We start from the raw sequence: 17,433 nt of genomic DNA on the forward strand, positions 1-17,433 counted from the left end.
ACAGCAGGGCAACCCTTAGAGAAGGCAGGGACAGTGCCAAGGTGTCCTTGCCTTCTAGATCGCTGTATACACAGCACTCGCCGAGCGCTGTGTATACAGTGCAGGAAGCGCTATGCGCTTCCTGTTCCCGCCCGGCGGTCATGTGATCGCCGGGGCTGAGAGAGTGCAGTAGCTGTGAGGTCTTTCAGAGACCTTGATAAGCCCTGCACTGAGTCTGTACAGCGCAGTATTCTGCTGTACAGCCTCTTTGGGGGTGTATTTCTCTTGTAACTGGGGCTACAATGTCAGCCCCAGTTACAGGAGAAATCAACAGTGAAAAAAAAAAGTGAAGTTAAATGTCTCCTAGAGGTCTTGTATGACCTTATGGGGGACACAAAGTGTAAAATAAAAATAAATAAATAAAGTGTTAAAAAATTTTTAAAAAAAAGGTTTCACATGTAAACACCATAATAATACAAAAAAAAACTGTAAAAAAAAGCAATTTTTGTAACCTTACATCACATAAAGTGCAACACCAAGTGATAAAAAGTTGTATGTCCCACAAAATGGTATCAATAGAACCGTCACCTCATCCTGCAAAAAATGAGCCCCTACATAAGAAAATCGCTCAAAAAATTAAAAAAAATATAGCTCTCAGAACATGAAGACACTAAAACATCATTTTTTTGTTTCAATAAATAAGAAAAACTATACATGCTCTATAAAAATGTCACTTGACTGAACCCCTCAGGTAAACGCTGTTAAAATAAATCAATAAAGACTGTGCTAAAACAACCAATTTTTTGGGTCACCTAGCCCCCTAAATAGTTATAATGAATGATCAAAAAATCATATGTACCCAAAAATAGTACCAATAAAACTGGCACCTTATCCCCTAGTTCCAAAATGGGGTCACTTCTTGGGAGTTTCTACTGTAAGGGTGCATCAGGGGGGCTTCAAATTGGACATGGCATATAAAAACCATGTGGCGCTCCTTTTCTTCTGCGCCCTTCCGTGTGCCCATACAGCAGTTTATGAGCACATGTGGGGTGCTTCTGTAAACCGCAGAATCTGGGTAATAAATATTGAGTTTTGTTTGGCTGTTAAACATTGATGTGTTAAAGAAAAAATTGGATTAAAATGGAAAATCTGCCAAAAAAGTGAAATTTGATCTCCATTTTTATTTAATTCTTGTGGAACACCTAAAGGGTTAACAAAGTTTGTAAAATCGGTTTTAAGTAACTTGAGGGGTGTTTCTACAATGGGGTCATTTATGGGGGTATCCACTATGTAGGCCCCAAAGTGACTTCAGACCTAAACTGGTCCTTAAAAAGTGGGTTTTGGCAATTTTCGTAAAAAATTAAAAATTTGCTTCTAAACTTAAAAAATAAAATGACATTTCCAAAATTATCCCAACATAAAGTAGACATATGGGGAATGCTAAGCAATAAATATTTTATGAGGTATCACTTTCTGTTTTAAAAGCAGAAAAATAGAAATTTGGAAAATTGTGAATTTTTCAATTTTTTTTGTAAATTTGGGATTTTTTCATAAATAAAGGTGAACTATATTGACTCAAATTAATGACTATCATGAAGTACAATGTGTCACGAGAAAACAATCTCTGAATGGCTTGGATAAGTAAAAGCGTTCCAAAGTTATTACCACATAAAGTGAGATATGTCAGATTTCCAAAATACGGCCTGGTCAGGAAGGGGGCAAATGGCCCAGATGGGAAGTGGTTCTAATATTAATATCATTAATACAATCATTATTTTTTGTTCAAGTTAACAGAGTACATCAAACGACTGCACTCTCAAGATGCTCTAAATGGAATGCTTATTAATGAGAAAGGAGAATCGTTTTCACCTCTGTATATTGTAAACTGGGTAGTAAGATTGAGGGGATCACGTGGAAGTTCATCAAAGACGACTGTCGGAATATTTGATCCATCACATCCAGATCTGCTGAATATTACACCAGCACGGATAACCTGGAGACAGAACTTGGTAGGTTAATAAAATGAAGTATTTCTTAGTTTAAATGAATTTTATCTTTTCATCATTTTTATTGTTATTATTTTTCTTATTTTCAAACATGAACAGTCCAACACAGTCTGCAATAAGAGGAGAAGAAGGACAGGTTACAGATATCATACTGTAGACCTAATCTATCCAAACTGTCTAAGGCCCAATGCACACAAACGTATTTTCTTTCCGTGTCCGTTCCATTTTTTTTTTTTGCGGAACCATTCATTTCAATAGTCCGCAAAAAAAACGGAAGTTACTCCGCTCGCATTCTGTTTCCGTATGTCCGTATTTCCGTTCCGCAAAGAAAATGGACGTCTTATTATTGTCCGCATTACGGACAAGGATAGCACTGTTCTATTAGGGGCCAACTGTTCCGTTCCACAAAATACGGAATGCACACGGACGTCATCCATATTTTTTGCGGATCCATTTTTTGCGGACCGCAAAATACATACGTTCGTGTGCATGAGGCCTAATAGTAAGATTACCCATGGCAAACAGAGAACAGCTTTCATATTTTCCAGAACAATTTCAAAACAGAAAGCTGAGCTCTGAATGGTTGCTGTTATGGTGGCACTCCGTGACCGTTGCAGTCCTGCTACCTGGGACGGGCACAGGTGCTGCATTACTCACCTAGTTTCTGACTCCCCCTCTTCCCTGAAGCTAAAAGCCCATGTCCCACACTGCAGTTTTTAATTTGAGTTCAAGGCCTCTTCCTTTGGGCTCATAAACACGACCATGCCATGTTTTGCGGTCCGCATCTTTTGTGGCTCCATTGAAGTGAATGGGTCCACACCGGAGCCACAAAAAATGGTGCTCGGATGCGGAACAAAACCACGGTCATGTGAACAAGCCCTTTCTGTGTATTAAATAGACCATTCCCTGCATTACTTCAAGGGTTAGTTCCCCTGTTTGCTGTGTGTGCAAATGTTTCACTTATCAGCCAATTAATTAACCTACGGTATATATTCTGGTCCGTTTGTCTCACCCGTTGCAATGCCCACGCAACAGATACTGTTTTGTTCTGCTGGCTTGCTAGACCCTGCATTGTTTGGGTGCCTGATTCCTGGATTCCTATCCTCTGCCATCTGATCTGACTTGTGCCTGTTGTCCGTACTGATCCTCTGCCCCTGCAGCGAAGGCAAGATCCCTGTATAGGGGTTAAAGGGTGGATACAAGAGACTGTCAGGACAATGCCCTCAGGAATAGCTTAAAGTCAAACAGGTTAGTTGACGCAGTGATTCCACACCCACTGTCTGTTATAGTTGCTATAGGCAATAAAGACAGCCCTGCTATTAACCAGTTTGCTTAAAAAAATTGCACAATAGCAACAACTAAAAATCCCAAATCAAATTTCAATGATATAATGTGACAGGATGTCTATATAGCAATAGTATTGAAACCCAATGTAAAAACCTTGGGCAAAGCAATACGAATATCAAGGTACAGTAAAAGGGTCCATTCACACATCCGCATCCGTTGCGCAATTTTGCAGAACAAGTGCGGACCCATTCATTTTCAATGGGGCCAGAATGTGCTGTCCGCATCCGCATTTGCGGATCCGCACTTCCGTTCCACAAAAATATAGAACAATTCCAATTCTTGTCCGCAATTGCGGACAAGAAAAGGCATTTTCTATGAGAGTGACGGCGATGTGCGGTCCGCAAAATGCATACGGACGTGTGAATGGACCCTAAGATGTTTAAAAATTTCAACCTGTGTGTACCCCACAATGTATACAATGGGAACAATATTAAAGTTTAGAATCTGATGAATTAGAACAATAATGTTGTCTTCAAGCCCAGGATTTAAAAATATTTGACGAAGTGGAATTCGATCCGAATTTCAGCAAAAATTTGATTCGCACAAAATCCGAATTTCCTCACGCTTCATGGTAACAAATGTAATTTTTCCCTAAAATGGCTCCTGCACATGTGTAACAGTGGCTTCTGTGCGCCGTTGTTCCCCAGATTACCGCCGCAGTCCCGGGCACCGTGTTCAGCGGTGATCTGTGGCCAGTGTTTCCTCTAATCCCTGGCTACAGCATACTTGCTGCTTGTTTCTTGCAGCACTTCCTTAAGGGCTGGCACGCGTCACTTGCTGGGCTTTATGGGTTAGGTCATGTGACCTCGCTGACCAATCCTTGCCCTCCTGCTCATATATAAGTGGCTCAGCCTGCTACCCAGATGCCTCAGTGTCAAGGTCCTTGTGTCCTGCTAAGGTTCCTGATTACCACTTGTGTTCCCGTGTTTCTGACTCGTACTAGTGTTCCTGGATTCTGCTACCTGTCTGATCACTACCTGCTTTCCTTGACTCTCCAGTTGCTGATCCGGATTGCCTGACCTGTACCTGTGTCGCCTGCCCTGACCTTTTGACTACGCTTCTGCCTCCTCCTTCGGTCCTGCACTGTTGCTCCTGGTAACGACCCTGCCTGCTGACATCGTTTGTACTTCTGATACCTTTCTCAGGTATCTCCTGGTCCACCTGGACCAGCTGCCTCGTGTGCCTATCCTCCTCAAGAGGTAGCGACCTGGTGTTCCCCTCAAGAAGGTCTATACTCACCATCAGGGGTACTGTGAAGAATCGAGGGGTTCACTTAGACAACGCCCTTAGAGGAGGTAGGACACGTGGCACAGTGGGTTCACACCCGCTGGTTCGTGACAACATGTTAGGACATGGAGCTAAGAACTGTGGGAATGAGGGATCACCCACAATGTTATGCATGCACCCAATCAGCAGCCAGCCCCTATGATGTCACAGCCCTATAAATAGCCTCAGCCATCTTGAATTCTGCCATTTTCCAGTGTGCTTAGTGCAGGGAGAGACGACAGCCGGCGCTAGGGACAGTGCTAGGAAAGACTTCATTGTGCTAAAAAAATGATTTACAAGTTTAGGGAAAGATTAGTCTAGGTGTAGGGAAAGGATAGGGAGGAATTATTCTGCTGCTTTTAGGTTTGCAATAGATGATACCTCTGTAATTCCAGCACACCTTGCTTGTTATTGGAGTACAAGTGCTGTGTGATGCAGCCATTAACAGGGTGTATTACTATGAAATATTTGTACGTCTTATTAGCCCTTGTGCAGTGCAGTTATATGTTCTAAAGCCTTTGTTGAGGTGTATTAGTGGAAAAAAGGGCTTATAAGCAGTTCAGTGGTGCAGTTATATGCTCTGAAGCCTTTTTTGAGGTGTATTAGTGGAAAAAAGGCTTGTTAGCTGTTGTGCGGTGAAGTGACAAAATTACAGCCTTTTTTGGGGTGTATTAGTGGAAAAAATAATATTATTTGCCATTCTGAAGTGCAGTTATATGTTCTAAAGCCTTTTTTGGGGTGTATACATTTTATTTTTATTTATTTAATTGTATGTCAGACAGAGAAGTGACAGGTCCTGCACAGAGGAGTGGCAAAGGCCTAAATGTTTCTGGCTCAGGCACAGATCACAGCAGAGTAAGGGGGCATAGCAGAAGGAGTGTCAGCGAGAGGCCTGAGCTCTTGGTGTCATCTAGTGGTCGTGCTTTGACCAGCAACCCAGCGGTTCTTGAATGGTTGATTCGGTCATACATTTTGACCCAAATGACATCAAAGACCCCCAGCCAAGAGTCGGTGGGTTCGCCAGACACAAACCTTAGTTGACAAGGCCTAGAAGAAGGTCCTGTTCCCTCACCTGTCCTCAACCTGCCTCTGTGCTTTTCTGTTCCCTCAGCCAGACAAGTATTATATGCTGTGGGCTCAGCTCCACTATACAGCGAGGACGAGCTAGTAAAGGACAGTCATCAGCTACTGGTCAGCCAAGATGTGGGGGAGACATCCGCCGCTTCCGCCAGTAGGTGGGCAAGTAGTGATGAGGAGTGGCGTGGGAGGGTGCCTGGTTCATAGAAAAATGTCAGTAATTGATGGAAACACCACTGAAATGGTTCGGGAACAGCATGGGGAGGATGTCTAGATGCATGTGTGGGAACATTCTTCGGAATCTGTATTTTCCCATCCATTCCCAGACCTTATTGATGTGCAGACATTGTGTCTGACGACACTACCCATATCAGGCCAAGGAGGGAGATCCCCGCTGTTGCTGCTACTCTGAGATCTCAAATGTCTGTGATGGTGAAGGTAAAGGATGATGACGTGTCGATGTACGTCACGTGGGTACCCATAAGAGAGGAAGAGGAGGGGAGTTCAGAGGGAGAGACGGAGAAGCAGATAGGGAGGAGAAGGAGGAGAAGCAGGCAGAGCTCGCAGGGCAGAGGAGGCAAAAAGCAGACTGCAAATGTAGAGAGCCATCCACCATGCATGGTCACTTCTGGTGCTCCCAGGACACCAGCACATGGCTCCGCAGTGTGGGCTTTTTTTAACGTGTCAGCTGCTGACAATAGTGTTGCCATCTGCAGCCTGTGCTGTCAATTCATAAGTTGCGGTAAGCCCAACACTAACCAAGGGATGACCGCCTTAAAAAGGCACCTGGCCTCCCATCACCAAGCCCAGTGGGAGCAATGCCGTCAGAACCCACAAAGCCACACTCCTGGGGCTCCACGTCCTGCCTCTTCTCCTTCTCATCTCTCCTCCCATTTGTCCTCCACTCCACCTTCCACTGTGCCGTTGCTGCGTTCATCAGGCACAAGGCAGGCTGCCGTGGCACAAATATTAGAGCGTAAAAAGTTGATGACGCCGGATAACCCTCTTGCCCAATGGCTGACTGCTGGCTTGTCGGAACTGCTAGCCCGCCAACTACTGACAGATAAAAATTTGCAACCATATGCACTCTGCAATGGAAGGTCCCCAGAAGGAAATATTTCTCCCAGATGGGCATCCCAGAGTTATATGGCCATTTCCAGCAGCAAGTGAATATACAGTATCTGTGGCACACAGTGTCGGTGCCAAGATACAGCTGACCACAGACACGTGGTCTGTGCCAAGATACAGCTGACCACAGACACGAAGGTTCGCGAACGCGCGTTTGCGATCAAATGCTCGCAAACCACACGTTCGCTGCGGGCCCCATTGACTTTAATGGCAGGCGAACCTAAAAAACCTTTAGGTCATATTTGCAGCCACCAAATACTTACTAGAAGTGCACAAATAGTCCCACAACATGGACAGTGACATACCAGAGGGGGATCACTGGTAAAAATTCCCAAAAAAACTATGTATTTTAATAAGGGGACATTTTTATGTGTCTTAAAGGGAAACTCTTGGAAATGTGCCCTACTGGAGCCTAGAAATCTTTTATTTTAGGCCACAGGAGTACAGGCCCCAAAAATTATGCATTCACCTGACAGAAAATAACTTGTGATTATGTGGCTGGAGGTACATTAGGCGTTCACTGGAAAATAAATTTACTGTAGGCCAGTACAGGCCCCAGAAATTAGGCATTCACCTGACAGAAAAGAACTTGTGATGATGTGGCTGGAGGTACATTAGGAGGTCATTTGATAAAAATGATACTGTAGGCCAGTACAGACCCCAAACATTAGGCATTCACCTGACAGAAAAGAACGTGTGATTATGTGGCTGGAGGTACATTAGGCGGTCACTGCAAAATAAATTTACTGTAGGCCAGTACAGGCCCCAAAAATTAGGCATTCACCTGACAGAAAAGAACTTGTGATGATGTGGCTGGAAGTACATTAGGCGGTCACTGGCAAAAATTTTTACTGTAGGCCAGTACAGGTCCAAAAATTAGGCATTTACCTGACAGAAAAGAACTTGTGATTATGTGGCTGGAGGTACATTAGGCGGTCACTGGATAAAATTTTTACTGTAGGCCAGTACAGACCCCAAAAATTAGGCATTCACCTGACAGAAAACAACTTGTGATGATGTGGTTGGAGGTACAATAGGCAGTCACTGGCTAAAATTTTTACTGTAGGCCAGTACAGACCCCAAAAATTAGGCATTGACCTGACAGAAAAGAACTTGTGATGATGTGGCTGGAGGTACATTAGGCGGTCACAGGATAAAAAAATTGCTGTAGGCCACTGGAGTACAGGCCCCAAAATTTTGGCATTCACCTGACAGAAAAGAACTTGTGATTATGTGGCTGGAGGTACATTAGGCGGTCACTGGACAAAATGTGCCAGCTCCGGCCACAGGTTCAAGCCTGCACATCCAGTAGTCCAGGGGTTCCTCGCTTCTCAGAGCGTCCACATCGGCCGTTAACCAGATGTAGTCGGACACCTGTTGGTCTAGCTGTCGATGGGTTGGCTGAAAGAATGATCTTATATCTGAAGTGACCAACACATCTTCAAACCGCCCTCTTCTTGCAGGCGCGGTAGAAGTGGTACCCGCACCTGTTTTGCTGTGGGTGGAAATTCCTTTGCCAGCGCCCACAAAAGACGTGGAGCCCCAGGAGTGTGGCTTTGTGGGTTCTGACGGCATTGCTCCCACTGGGCTTGGTGATGGGAGGCCAGGTGCCTTTTTAAGGCGGTCATCCCTTGGTTAGTGTTGGGCTTACCGCAACTTATGAATTGACAGCACAGGCTGCAGATGGCAACACTATTGTCAGCAGCTGACACGTTAAAAAAAGCCCACACTGCGGAGCCATGTGCTGGTGTCCTGGGAGCACCAGAAGTGACCGTGCATGGTGGATGGCTCGCTACATTTGCAGTCTGCTTTTTGCCTCCTCTGCCCTGCGAGCTCTGCCTGCTTCTCCTCCTACTCCTCCCTCTCTGCTTCTCCGTCTCTCCCTCTGAACTCCCCTCCTCTTCCTCTCTTATGGGTACCCACGTGACGTACATCGACACGTCATCATCCTTTACCTTCACCATCACAGACATTTGAGATCTCAGAGTAGCAGCAACAGCGGGGATCTCCCTCCTTGGCCTGATATGGGTAGTGTCGTCAGACACAATGTCTGCACATCAATAAGGTCTGGGAATGGATGGGAAAATACAGATTCCGAAGAATGTTCCCACACATGCATCTAGACATCCTCCCCATGCTGTTCCCGAACCATTTCAGTGGTGTTTCCATCAATTACTGATATTTTTCTATGAACCAGGCACCCTCCCCTCTCCAGAGCAGGGGGCACCTGGTTTAATGCTCGAGTTCTCCCATTGACTTCCATTATTCTCGGGTGCTCAGTCGAGCACCCGAACATCCCTATGTGTTCGGCCCGAGCACCCGAGCACTACGGTGCCCGATCAACATTAATAAGCAATTCTATTAGGTCCTGATTCACAAATTGGGGTGATACACCTGTCTCACTCTACTCTTTTGGCGTGTCCACATTGATATTTTGAACTGCTTTTGTTAGCCAAACAGTTACTGTGACTCAGTATTACAGATCGGTCTTATTTAACACCCCGTGGGCAGCACAAATAAATTGATTCTTTGCATAGCAGAATTGCCCATGAGTTTATTGTTTTTTGGTCAGAAAATTTATTCTTTTATCTGAAAAATTATTCTTTTAGGGGAAAAAATTGTCTTTTAGTTAATAAATTAGCCTTTTACCAAATAAATGAGACTTTTACCAACTAAATTAGTCTGCTCCAGTATAAAAATCCTCGATCCCAATGACAATTGACATTTAGCTAGTAACCCACACCTGTCAGCAAAAAGTAGACACACAGTGATCCCTTCAGTGCAGTGCGTGTGCAGCCCCGGACATATACAGTAAGAGCATCATGAAACACTTAGTGCTGACCACTTGGCCCTCAATAAAGTTGGACGTGGATTGCCTGGCATTAAATAAGTCCTTGTATTAGTAAAAAAAACAGATGGGTCGAACTTGCTGGATGGATCAAACAAGGTAGCTGGATTATTGCCATACGGGAGGTGTCTCATTGGTTATTGGAATGAACCACACAAATAACTCCACACACTTATCCCAAATTAATCCTACCGAATACGTTCTTTTAGCAAAAAAATTTGTCAGCAACTTAACTCCAATTGTTTATGGTCAGAACTACGATGGTATTACCAAACAAATCACTCCACCAACTGGACCCAAATTCATCATTCCTAGCTAACATGTTCTGTTATGAAAAAAAAATAATCTGCGTCCCTCTGACAGCCACGATTAATTCTATATCACTGTGCAGTTTAACAAATATTTTAGCCCATGTGGATCACTCCATAAGGTTCAGGATCCCTCCATACAATGAACTTAATGGTATTTTGCTGCTTTCAGTGTGTATTTGGGTTTAAACCAGATGGGCCGAACTTGCTGGATGGATCAAACATGGCAGCTGGATTATTGCCAATTTTGGCTTATAATTACTGATCAAATGTATGTATACTAATGCCAGAAGCCTGACTAATAAAACTGGGGAGCTGGAGTTAGTGATGTGTGAGGAGGACTATGACATAGTGGGAATAACTGAGACATGGCCGGATGATAGCTATGACTGGGCAGTTAATGTACAAGGTTACAGTCTGTTTAGAAAGGATCGTCAAAACCGGAGAGGGGGAGGGGTCTGCCTTTATGTAAAGTCCTGTCTAAAGGCCACACTCCATGAAGATATAAGTGAGGGACATGAACATGTGGAGTCACTGTGGGTAGAGATACATGGAGCTAAAAACAACAATAAATTACTAATAGGAGTTTACTATAAACCACCTAATATACCAGAGTCCACAGAAAACCTACTACTAAATGAGATAGACCAGGCGGCAAATCATAATGAGGTGCTTATTATGTGGGACTTCAACTACCCAGATATAGACTGGGAAACTGAAACTTGTATATCTCATAAAGGAAACAGGTTCTTGGCAATAACCAAAGACAATTACCTCTCCCAACTGGTTCAGGACCCGACTAGAGGGACTGCCATACTGGACTAAGTTTTAACCAATAGGCCTGACAGAACAACAGACGTGCAGGTCGGGGGACACCTGGGGAATAGTGACCATAAAGTAATAACCTTCCAATTATCATTCAAAAGAGCATTTCTACAGGGAGGAACAAAAATACCAAACTTCAAAAAAGCTAAATTTAGCCAACTAAGAGAAGCCATAGGCCTAACTCACTGGGACAAAGTCCTCAAAAATAAAAATACAGCCACGAAATGGGATATCTTTAAAAGCATCCTAAAATCTCATTGTGAGAGGTACATACCATATGGGAATAAAAGGTTAAGTAACAAAAAGAAACCAATGTGGATAAACAGAACTGTAAAGAAAGCAATAAATGACAAAAAGAAAGCATATAAAACCCTAAAACAGGAAGGTAGCACGGAAGCACTGAAAAACTATAAGGAAAAAAATAGAACATGTAAAAAACAAATAAAAGCGGCCAAACTAGAGACCGAGAGATTAATTGCCAAAGAGAGTAAAACTAACCCTAAAATGTTCTTCAATTATATAAATGTTAAAAAATATAAATCTGAAGGTGTCGGCCCTTTAAAGAGTAATGAGGGGGGAGTCGCAGAGAGCGACGAGGAGAAAGCAAAGCTGTTAAATATTTTTTTTCTCCAATGTATTCACTGAGGAAAATAAACTGTCAGATGAAATGCAGAATGTAAAAATAAATTCCCCATTAAATGTGTCCTGTCTGACCCTGGAAGAAGTACAACAGCGACTTAAAAAGATTAAAATAGACAAATCGCCAGGACCGGATGGCATACACCCCCGTATCCTAAGGGAATTAAGTAATGTCATAGCCAGACCCTTATTTCTGATATTTGCGGACTCTATACTGACAGGGAATGTCCCACAGGATTGGCGCATGGCAAATGTGGTGCCAATATTCAAAAAGGGTCCAAAAATAGAGCCTGTAAACTATAGGCCGGTAAGTTTAACATCTGTTGTGGGTAAACTGTTTGAAGGTTTTCTGAGAGATGCTATGTTAGAGCATCTCAACGGAAATAAGCAAATAACACCATATCAGCATGGCTTCATGAGGGATCGGTCATGCCAAACTAATTTAATCAGTTTCTATGAGGAGGTAAGTTCTAGACTTGACAGCGGCGAATCAATGGATGTCGTATATTTGGACTTCTCCAAACATTTGACACTGTACCACATAAAAGGTTAGTATATAAAATGAGAATGCTCGGACTGGGAGAAAATGTCTGTATGTGGGTAAGTAACTGGCTCAATGATGGAAAACAGAGGGTGGTTATTAACGGTACATACTCCGATTGGGTTACTGTCACTAGTGGAGTACCTCAGGGGTCAGTATTGGGCCCTATTCTCTTCAATATATTTATTAATGATCTTGTAGAAGGCTTGCATAGTAAAGTATCAATTTTTGCAGATGACACTAAACTGTGTAAAGTAATTTATGTATATATACTACAGAGGACAGTATACTGTATATATACTACAGAGGACAGTATACTACTACAGAGGGAAATGGATAGATTGGAGGCTTGGGCAGATAAGTGGCAGATGAGGTTTAACACTGACAAATGTAAAGTTATGCACATGGGAAGGAATAATGCAAGTCACCCGTACATACTAAATGGTAAAACACTGGGTAACACTGACATGGAAAAGGATCTAGGAATTTTAATAAACAGCAAACTAAGCTGCAAAAACCAGTGTCAGGCAGCTGCTGCCAAGGCCAATAAGATAATGGGTTGCATCAGAAGGGGCATAAATGCCCGTGATGAGAACGTAGTCCTACCATTTTACAAATCGCTAGTCAGACCACACATGGAGTACTGTGTACAGTTCTGGGCTCCTGTAAACAAGGCAGACATAGCAGAGCTGGAGAGGGTTCAGAGGAGGGCAACTAAAGTAATAACTGGAATGGGGCAACTACAGTACCCTGAAAGATTATCAAAATTAGGGTTATTAGGGTTATTCACTTTAGAAAAAAGACAACTGAGGGGAGATCTAATTAATATGTATAAATATATCAGGGGTCAGTACAGAGATCTCTCCCATCATCTATTTATCCCCAGGACTGTGACGAGGGGACATCCTCTGCGTCTAGAGGAAAGAAGGTTTGTACACAAACATAGAAAAGGATTCTTTACGGTAAGAGCAGTGAGACTATGGAACTCTCTGCCTGAGGAGGTGGTGACGGTGAGTACAATAAAGGAATTCAAGAGGGGCCTGGATGTATTTCTGGAGCGTAATAATATTACAGGCTATAGCTACTAGAGAGGGGTCGTTGATCCAGGGAGTTATTCTGATTGCCTGATTGGAGTCGGGAAGGAATTTTTTATTCCCCTAAATTGGGGGAAAACTGGCTTCCACCTGACAGGGTTTTTTTTTATTTTGCCTTCCTCTGGATCAACTTGCAAGATAACAGGCCGAATTGGATGGACAAATGTCTTTTTTCGGCCTTATGTACTATGTTACTATGTTACTTTCTATATTGTGCAGTTGGGTAGCGCAGCATTGGTTTTTGTCACAGGGTCATTTTGAAAATGACAGGCAGAGGAAGAGGCAGGCCATTCCACAGGGGTGGTATGGGTTGGGCAGGTGCACCAGGCCGCAGCCTAAGTGGGAAGTTGGAGAAGGTTCATGCGATTACGTCAAAGGACGCACCAGACTTGGTTGAGTGGCTCACTCAGCCTTCCGCTTCTGCACCCTCCTCATCCTCTCTATTTGCACCCTCTTCACTCTCTGCTGTGTGCACCCCCAAAGACATTACCACCACCACCACCATATCCCCTCCTCTCGAGTCAGAGGAATTATTTTTCCATCCATTACAAGACCTTACCAATGCACAGCAATTCTTGGCATCGGATCAGGAAAGAGGAGATAGCAACGGTTGCCACCCAGCAGCCTCACTACAGTACCCAGATCAGCCCAAGGAGGGTGGTCCCTGCTGTTGCTGCCTACTAATGTCAGTGGTGGTGAAGGGGACGATTATGATAGGTGTATGGACGTCACGTGGTTGCAAAACAAGAGAGGAAGAGGAGGGAAGTTCAGAGGGAGACACGGAGCAGCAGATAGAGAGGGGTGGTGGAGGTCATTTTCTTCCCTGATCCCAGATATTTTAGAAGTTTGTCCGAAGGTTTGCCTTTTGGGAATTATTGACGAAGATTCAAGACCACGCTATACACTCACCTTTATTAGGGAAGCCCTTTTCCTAGCCAGGAAAGCTATTGCTCTTAGATGGATGGCGGACAGGCCTCTTACAGTTAGTCAATGGAAGGCCCTTGTTAATAATATAATTCCCTTTGAGAAGATTATGTATTCCCGTAGAGGATGCCCTCAGAAGCATCAAAAGATATGGGGACCTTGGTGTGATTCTCCTCTGACTGCCACAACAGCTCACCTGCACTCTATAACCTAGTCATTTTGTTATGTCCATCAAACTGCTCCAGAAATTCAGATCAGTGTCCACTGGAAAGAACTTAATATGAGACATTATGTTAAAATGGATGTTTACTGTCATGTTGCACTATTGATATGTCTTGACTATTAACGTTTTGATGAGGAGAATCCTTTATTTCTGTATCGTACCTATGCATAGTGATGCGTAATTCATTGTACTTATATATGATTGATTCATTGTATTTCTTGCTTGTTATTTTTCAATAAAGCGAGTTTAAAAAAAAAAAGCGCTCATAGGGTAAATAAGTTAAAAGCCGAGCCTCCAAAGTAACAGGAAGAGTGGTACTGCTCACCTGTTGTTGTTGCACCTATTGTTCGGTGCAACTAAGCTGGAGGTGAATAGGAGTGATTACGTCTCAATGGTTGGTGCTGCCGATTCTGTCCGCGTTCCCCTTTGGCGGAGGCCAAGCCGCCGCCTGGGTCGATGAATAGGGTATATTTCCACTAGACCGGGGGTCGAATGGAGGGGTGGACCGTAGGCGCAAAGACGCAACCAGAGTATTTTTATAAACCAATAGTTTTTTTATTGTTATAGTGACCACTCACTATAACAATAAAAAAAACTATTGGTTTATAAAAATACTCTGGTTTCGTCTTTGCGCCTACGGTCCACCCCTCCATTCGACCCCCGGTCTAGTGGAAATATACCCTTAAAATCTGTTGACATACCAGGTTATGCTCCAAGGCTGAACTCAGAGGGGCTGAATGAGGGAGGAAGGGGTTATGTCAGAGTTCAGCTCTGAATCTGGATAACCTCTTTAAGACTTTCTCAGTCTATCATCTGTAAGTCCAGGTTAATTTCATTTTAAAGACATTTCTTACTTATGTAAAACGTTTGCAGTATAAATTTTTTATATTAATAGAGGCCAAAAGGTCGATGTAGTGAACTATGTCCTCCAGGAACCAGAAAGATTCTCAGGGAAGGACATCACATCTGCTGCTATGACTGCGTCCCATGCTCAGAAGGAGAGTTTACAAATGTTACAGGTAACCTTTTTAAGAGTAAAGGAGTTGATTATCTGATTGTTTAACCCCTTCAGTACCGAGTCATTTTTCAAATTAAGGGCTATGCCAAATTTTGGAAATCTGACATGTTTCACTTTATCTGGTAATTAATTTAAAATACTTATCCAAGCCATTCTGTTTTCTCATGACACATTGTACTTTGTGACATTGGTAAATTTGAGTTGATATAAATCATCTTCATTTATAAAAAAAAAAAACTAATAATACTACTACTACTACTAATAATAATAATAATAAAAAAGAAAATTTGGAAGAATTCGCAATTTTCCAAATTTGAATTTCTCAGCTTTTAAGGCACATAGTGATACCTCACAACAAATTTATTACGTTACATTTTCCATATATCTACTTTATGTTTGCATTATTTTGTAAATGTTATTTCTTTTTTTTAGCACATTAGAAAAATAACTAAAAGCCAAAAACAGGCTGGTTACTAAGGGGTTAAAAAGATTTTAAAACAGTAATCCAAAGTTGGCTTCAGTGCCGGCTGGTACCTCAGTACCCAAGCTGATTTCATAGCCTTAAAATGTTTTTAAAGTTGCAGAATAGAAAGCCAAAGTTATTCACCAAAGTTTTGCGCAACTTCGGACTTTGCCTCGTCGAAGCACATTCATTTTAATGCTGTACAGAGACAGGTCTCCGAACAGCATTAAAACAAAGTTGTTGAACAAATCGACTTCGGAAATTCACATCAGATATTAAACTGAAGGGAACTGTGTCTAGGATGTATAAGGGTGCTGGCACACAGTGCTTTTCTGACATGCAGTCAGGATGCAGTTTTTTATTGTAACAAGCTGAAATGAATTAAATCATTCCCACAATGCAGAACACCATAATGCTGCTGCCAAACTGACTAAATTGAAAACTGCATCCTGAATGTATGTCAGAACTGCACTGTGTGCCATCACCCTAAGGTATTATTGAAAGAAAAACAATCAAGTATTAAATTGATTTCTAGAGTAGAGATGTCCCGAACTATTCGCGGGCGAACAGTTCCCGGCCAACATAGCTTGTTCGCGCTCGCCGCGGCGGGCGATCTTATGCGATGTTCGGTCCGCCCCCTATTCATCATCATTGAGTAAACTTTGACCCTGTACCTCAGTCAGCAGACACATTCCAGCCAATCAGCATCATACCCTCCCTCCCAGACCCTCCCACCTCCTGGACAGCATCCATTTTAGATTCATTCGGAAGCTGCATTCTTAGTGAGAGGAGGGACAGTGCAGCTGCTGCTGATTTAATAGGGAAATCGATAGCTAGGCCAGTGTATTCAGTGTCCACTACAGTCCTGAAAGACTCATCTGATCTCTGCTGTAAGGACAGCACCCCTTACAGCAGAGATCCTGTGTAATCTAATTGCAGTTGCCTGCCAGCGTGTGTGTCAGGCTCACAGCGTATACTGTGCCCACTTGCCCAGTGCCACCACTCATATCTGGTGTCACAGTAGCTTGAATTAAAAAAAACAAAAACTTTTTTGACTGTAATGTAATAGCAGTCAGTTGCCTGCACGTGTGTTTGTTTCAGGCCCTGCACGTGCACAGTGTCACCAGCGCAACTCATATCTGGTGTCACAGTAGATTACATTTAAAAAAAAAACAACAATTTTGACTGTAATAGATTGAATAGCAGTTAGTTGTCTGCAAGCGTGTGTTTCAGGCCTACAGCGTCTACACTGCCAACTTCTGCCAGTGCTCAGTGCCACACATATCTGGAGTCACAGTAGCTTGCACGCATAGTACAACTAAACTAATCTAAAATAAATGACAGGCAGAGGCAGATAGCGGTTGATGATGACGATGTGTCCGTGGAAGTCACGTGGGTGCCCGCTCAAAAAGAAGAAGAACAGGGGGAAAGTTCAGATGGGGAGACAGAGAGAAGGAGGAGACGAGTTGGAAGCAGGGGGAGGTCGTCGCAAGGAGTTAGTGGCACAGTCAGACAGCATGCATAGGCACCCGGGGTCAGCCAGACAGCACGCCAATCAACGCATGCTGTTGCCACCACCAGAATGACATCATTGCAGAGATCAGCAGTGTGGCATTTTTTTTGTGTGTCTGCCTCTGACACCAGCGATGCCATTTGCAACCTGTGCCAAAAGAAACTGAGTCGTGGGAAGTCCAACACCCACCTTGGTACAACTGCTTTGCGAAGGCACATGATCTCAAATCACAAA

At 43.2% G+C, this 17,433-nt stretch overlaps 1 protein-coding gene across 1 annotated transcript in view; it reads left to right on the forward strand.

Moving 5' to 3' along the window:
- LOC120991085 (vomeronasal type-2 receptor 26-like) overlaps positions 1-17,433 on the forward strand; it is a 243,918-nt gene that overhangs the window by 201,807 nt on the left and 24,678 nt on the right. The window contains exons 4-5 of the mRNA XM_040419974.1: positions 1,767-1,988; positions 15,101-15,224. Coding sequence (XP_040275908.1) covers positions 1,767-1,988; positions 15,101-15,224 — 346 coding nt within the window. The remainder of the gene's footprint in view (positions 1-1,766; positions 1,989-15,100; positions 15,225-17,433) is intronic.

The sequence above is a fragment of the Bufo bufo genome, chromosome 2 (genome assembly GCF_905171765.1).
Source record: "Bufo bufo chromosome 2, aBufBuf1.1, whole genome shotgun sequence".
NCBI classification, from domain to species: Eukaryota; Metazoa; Chordata; class Amphibia; order Anura; family Bufonidae; genus Bufo; species Bufo bufo.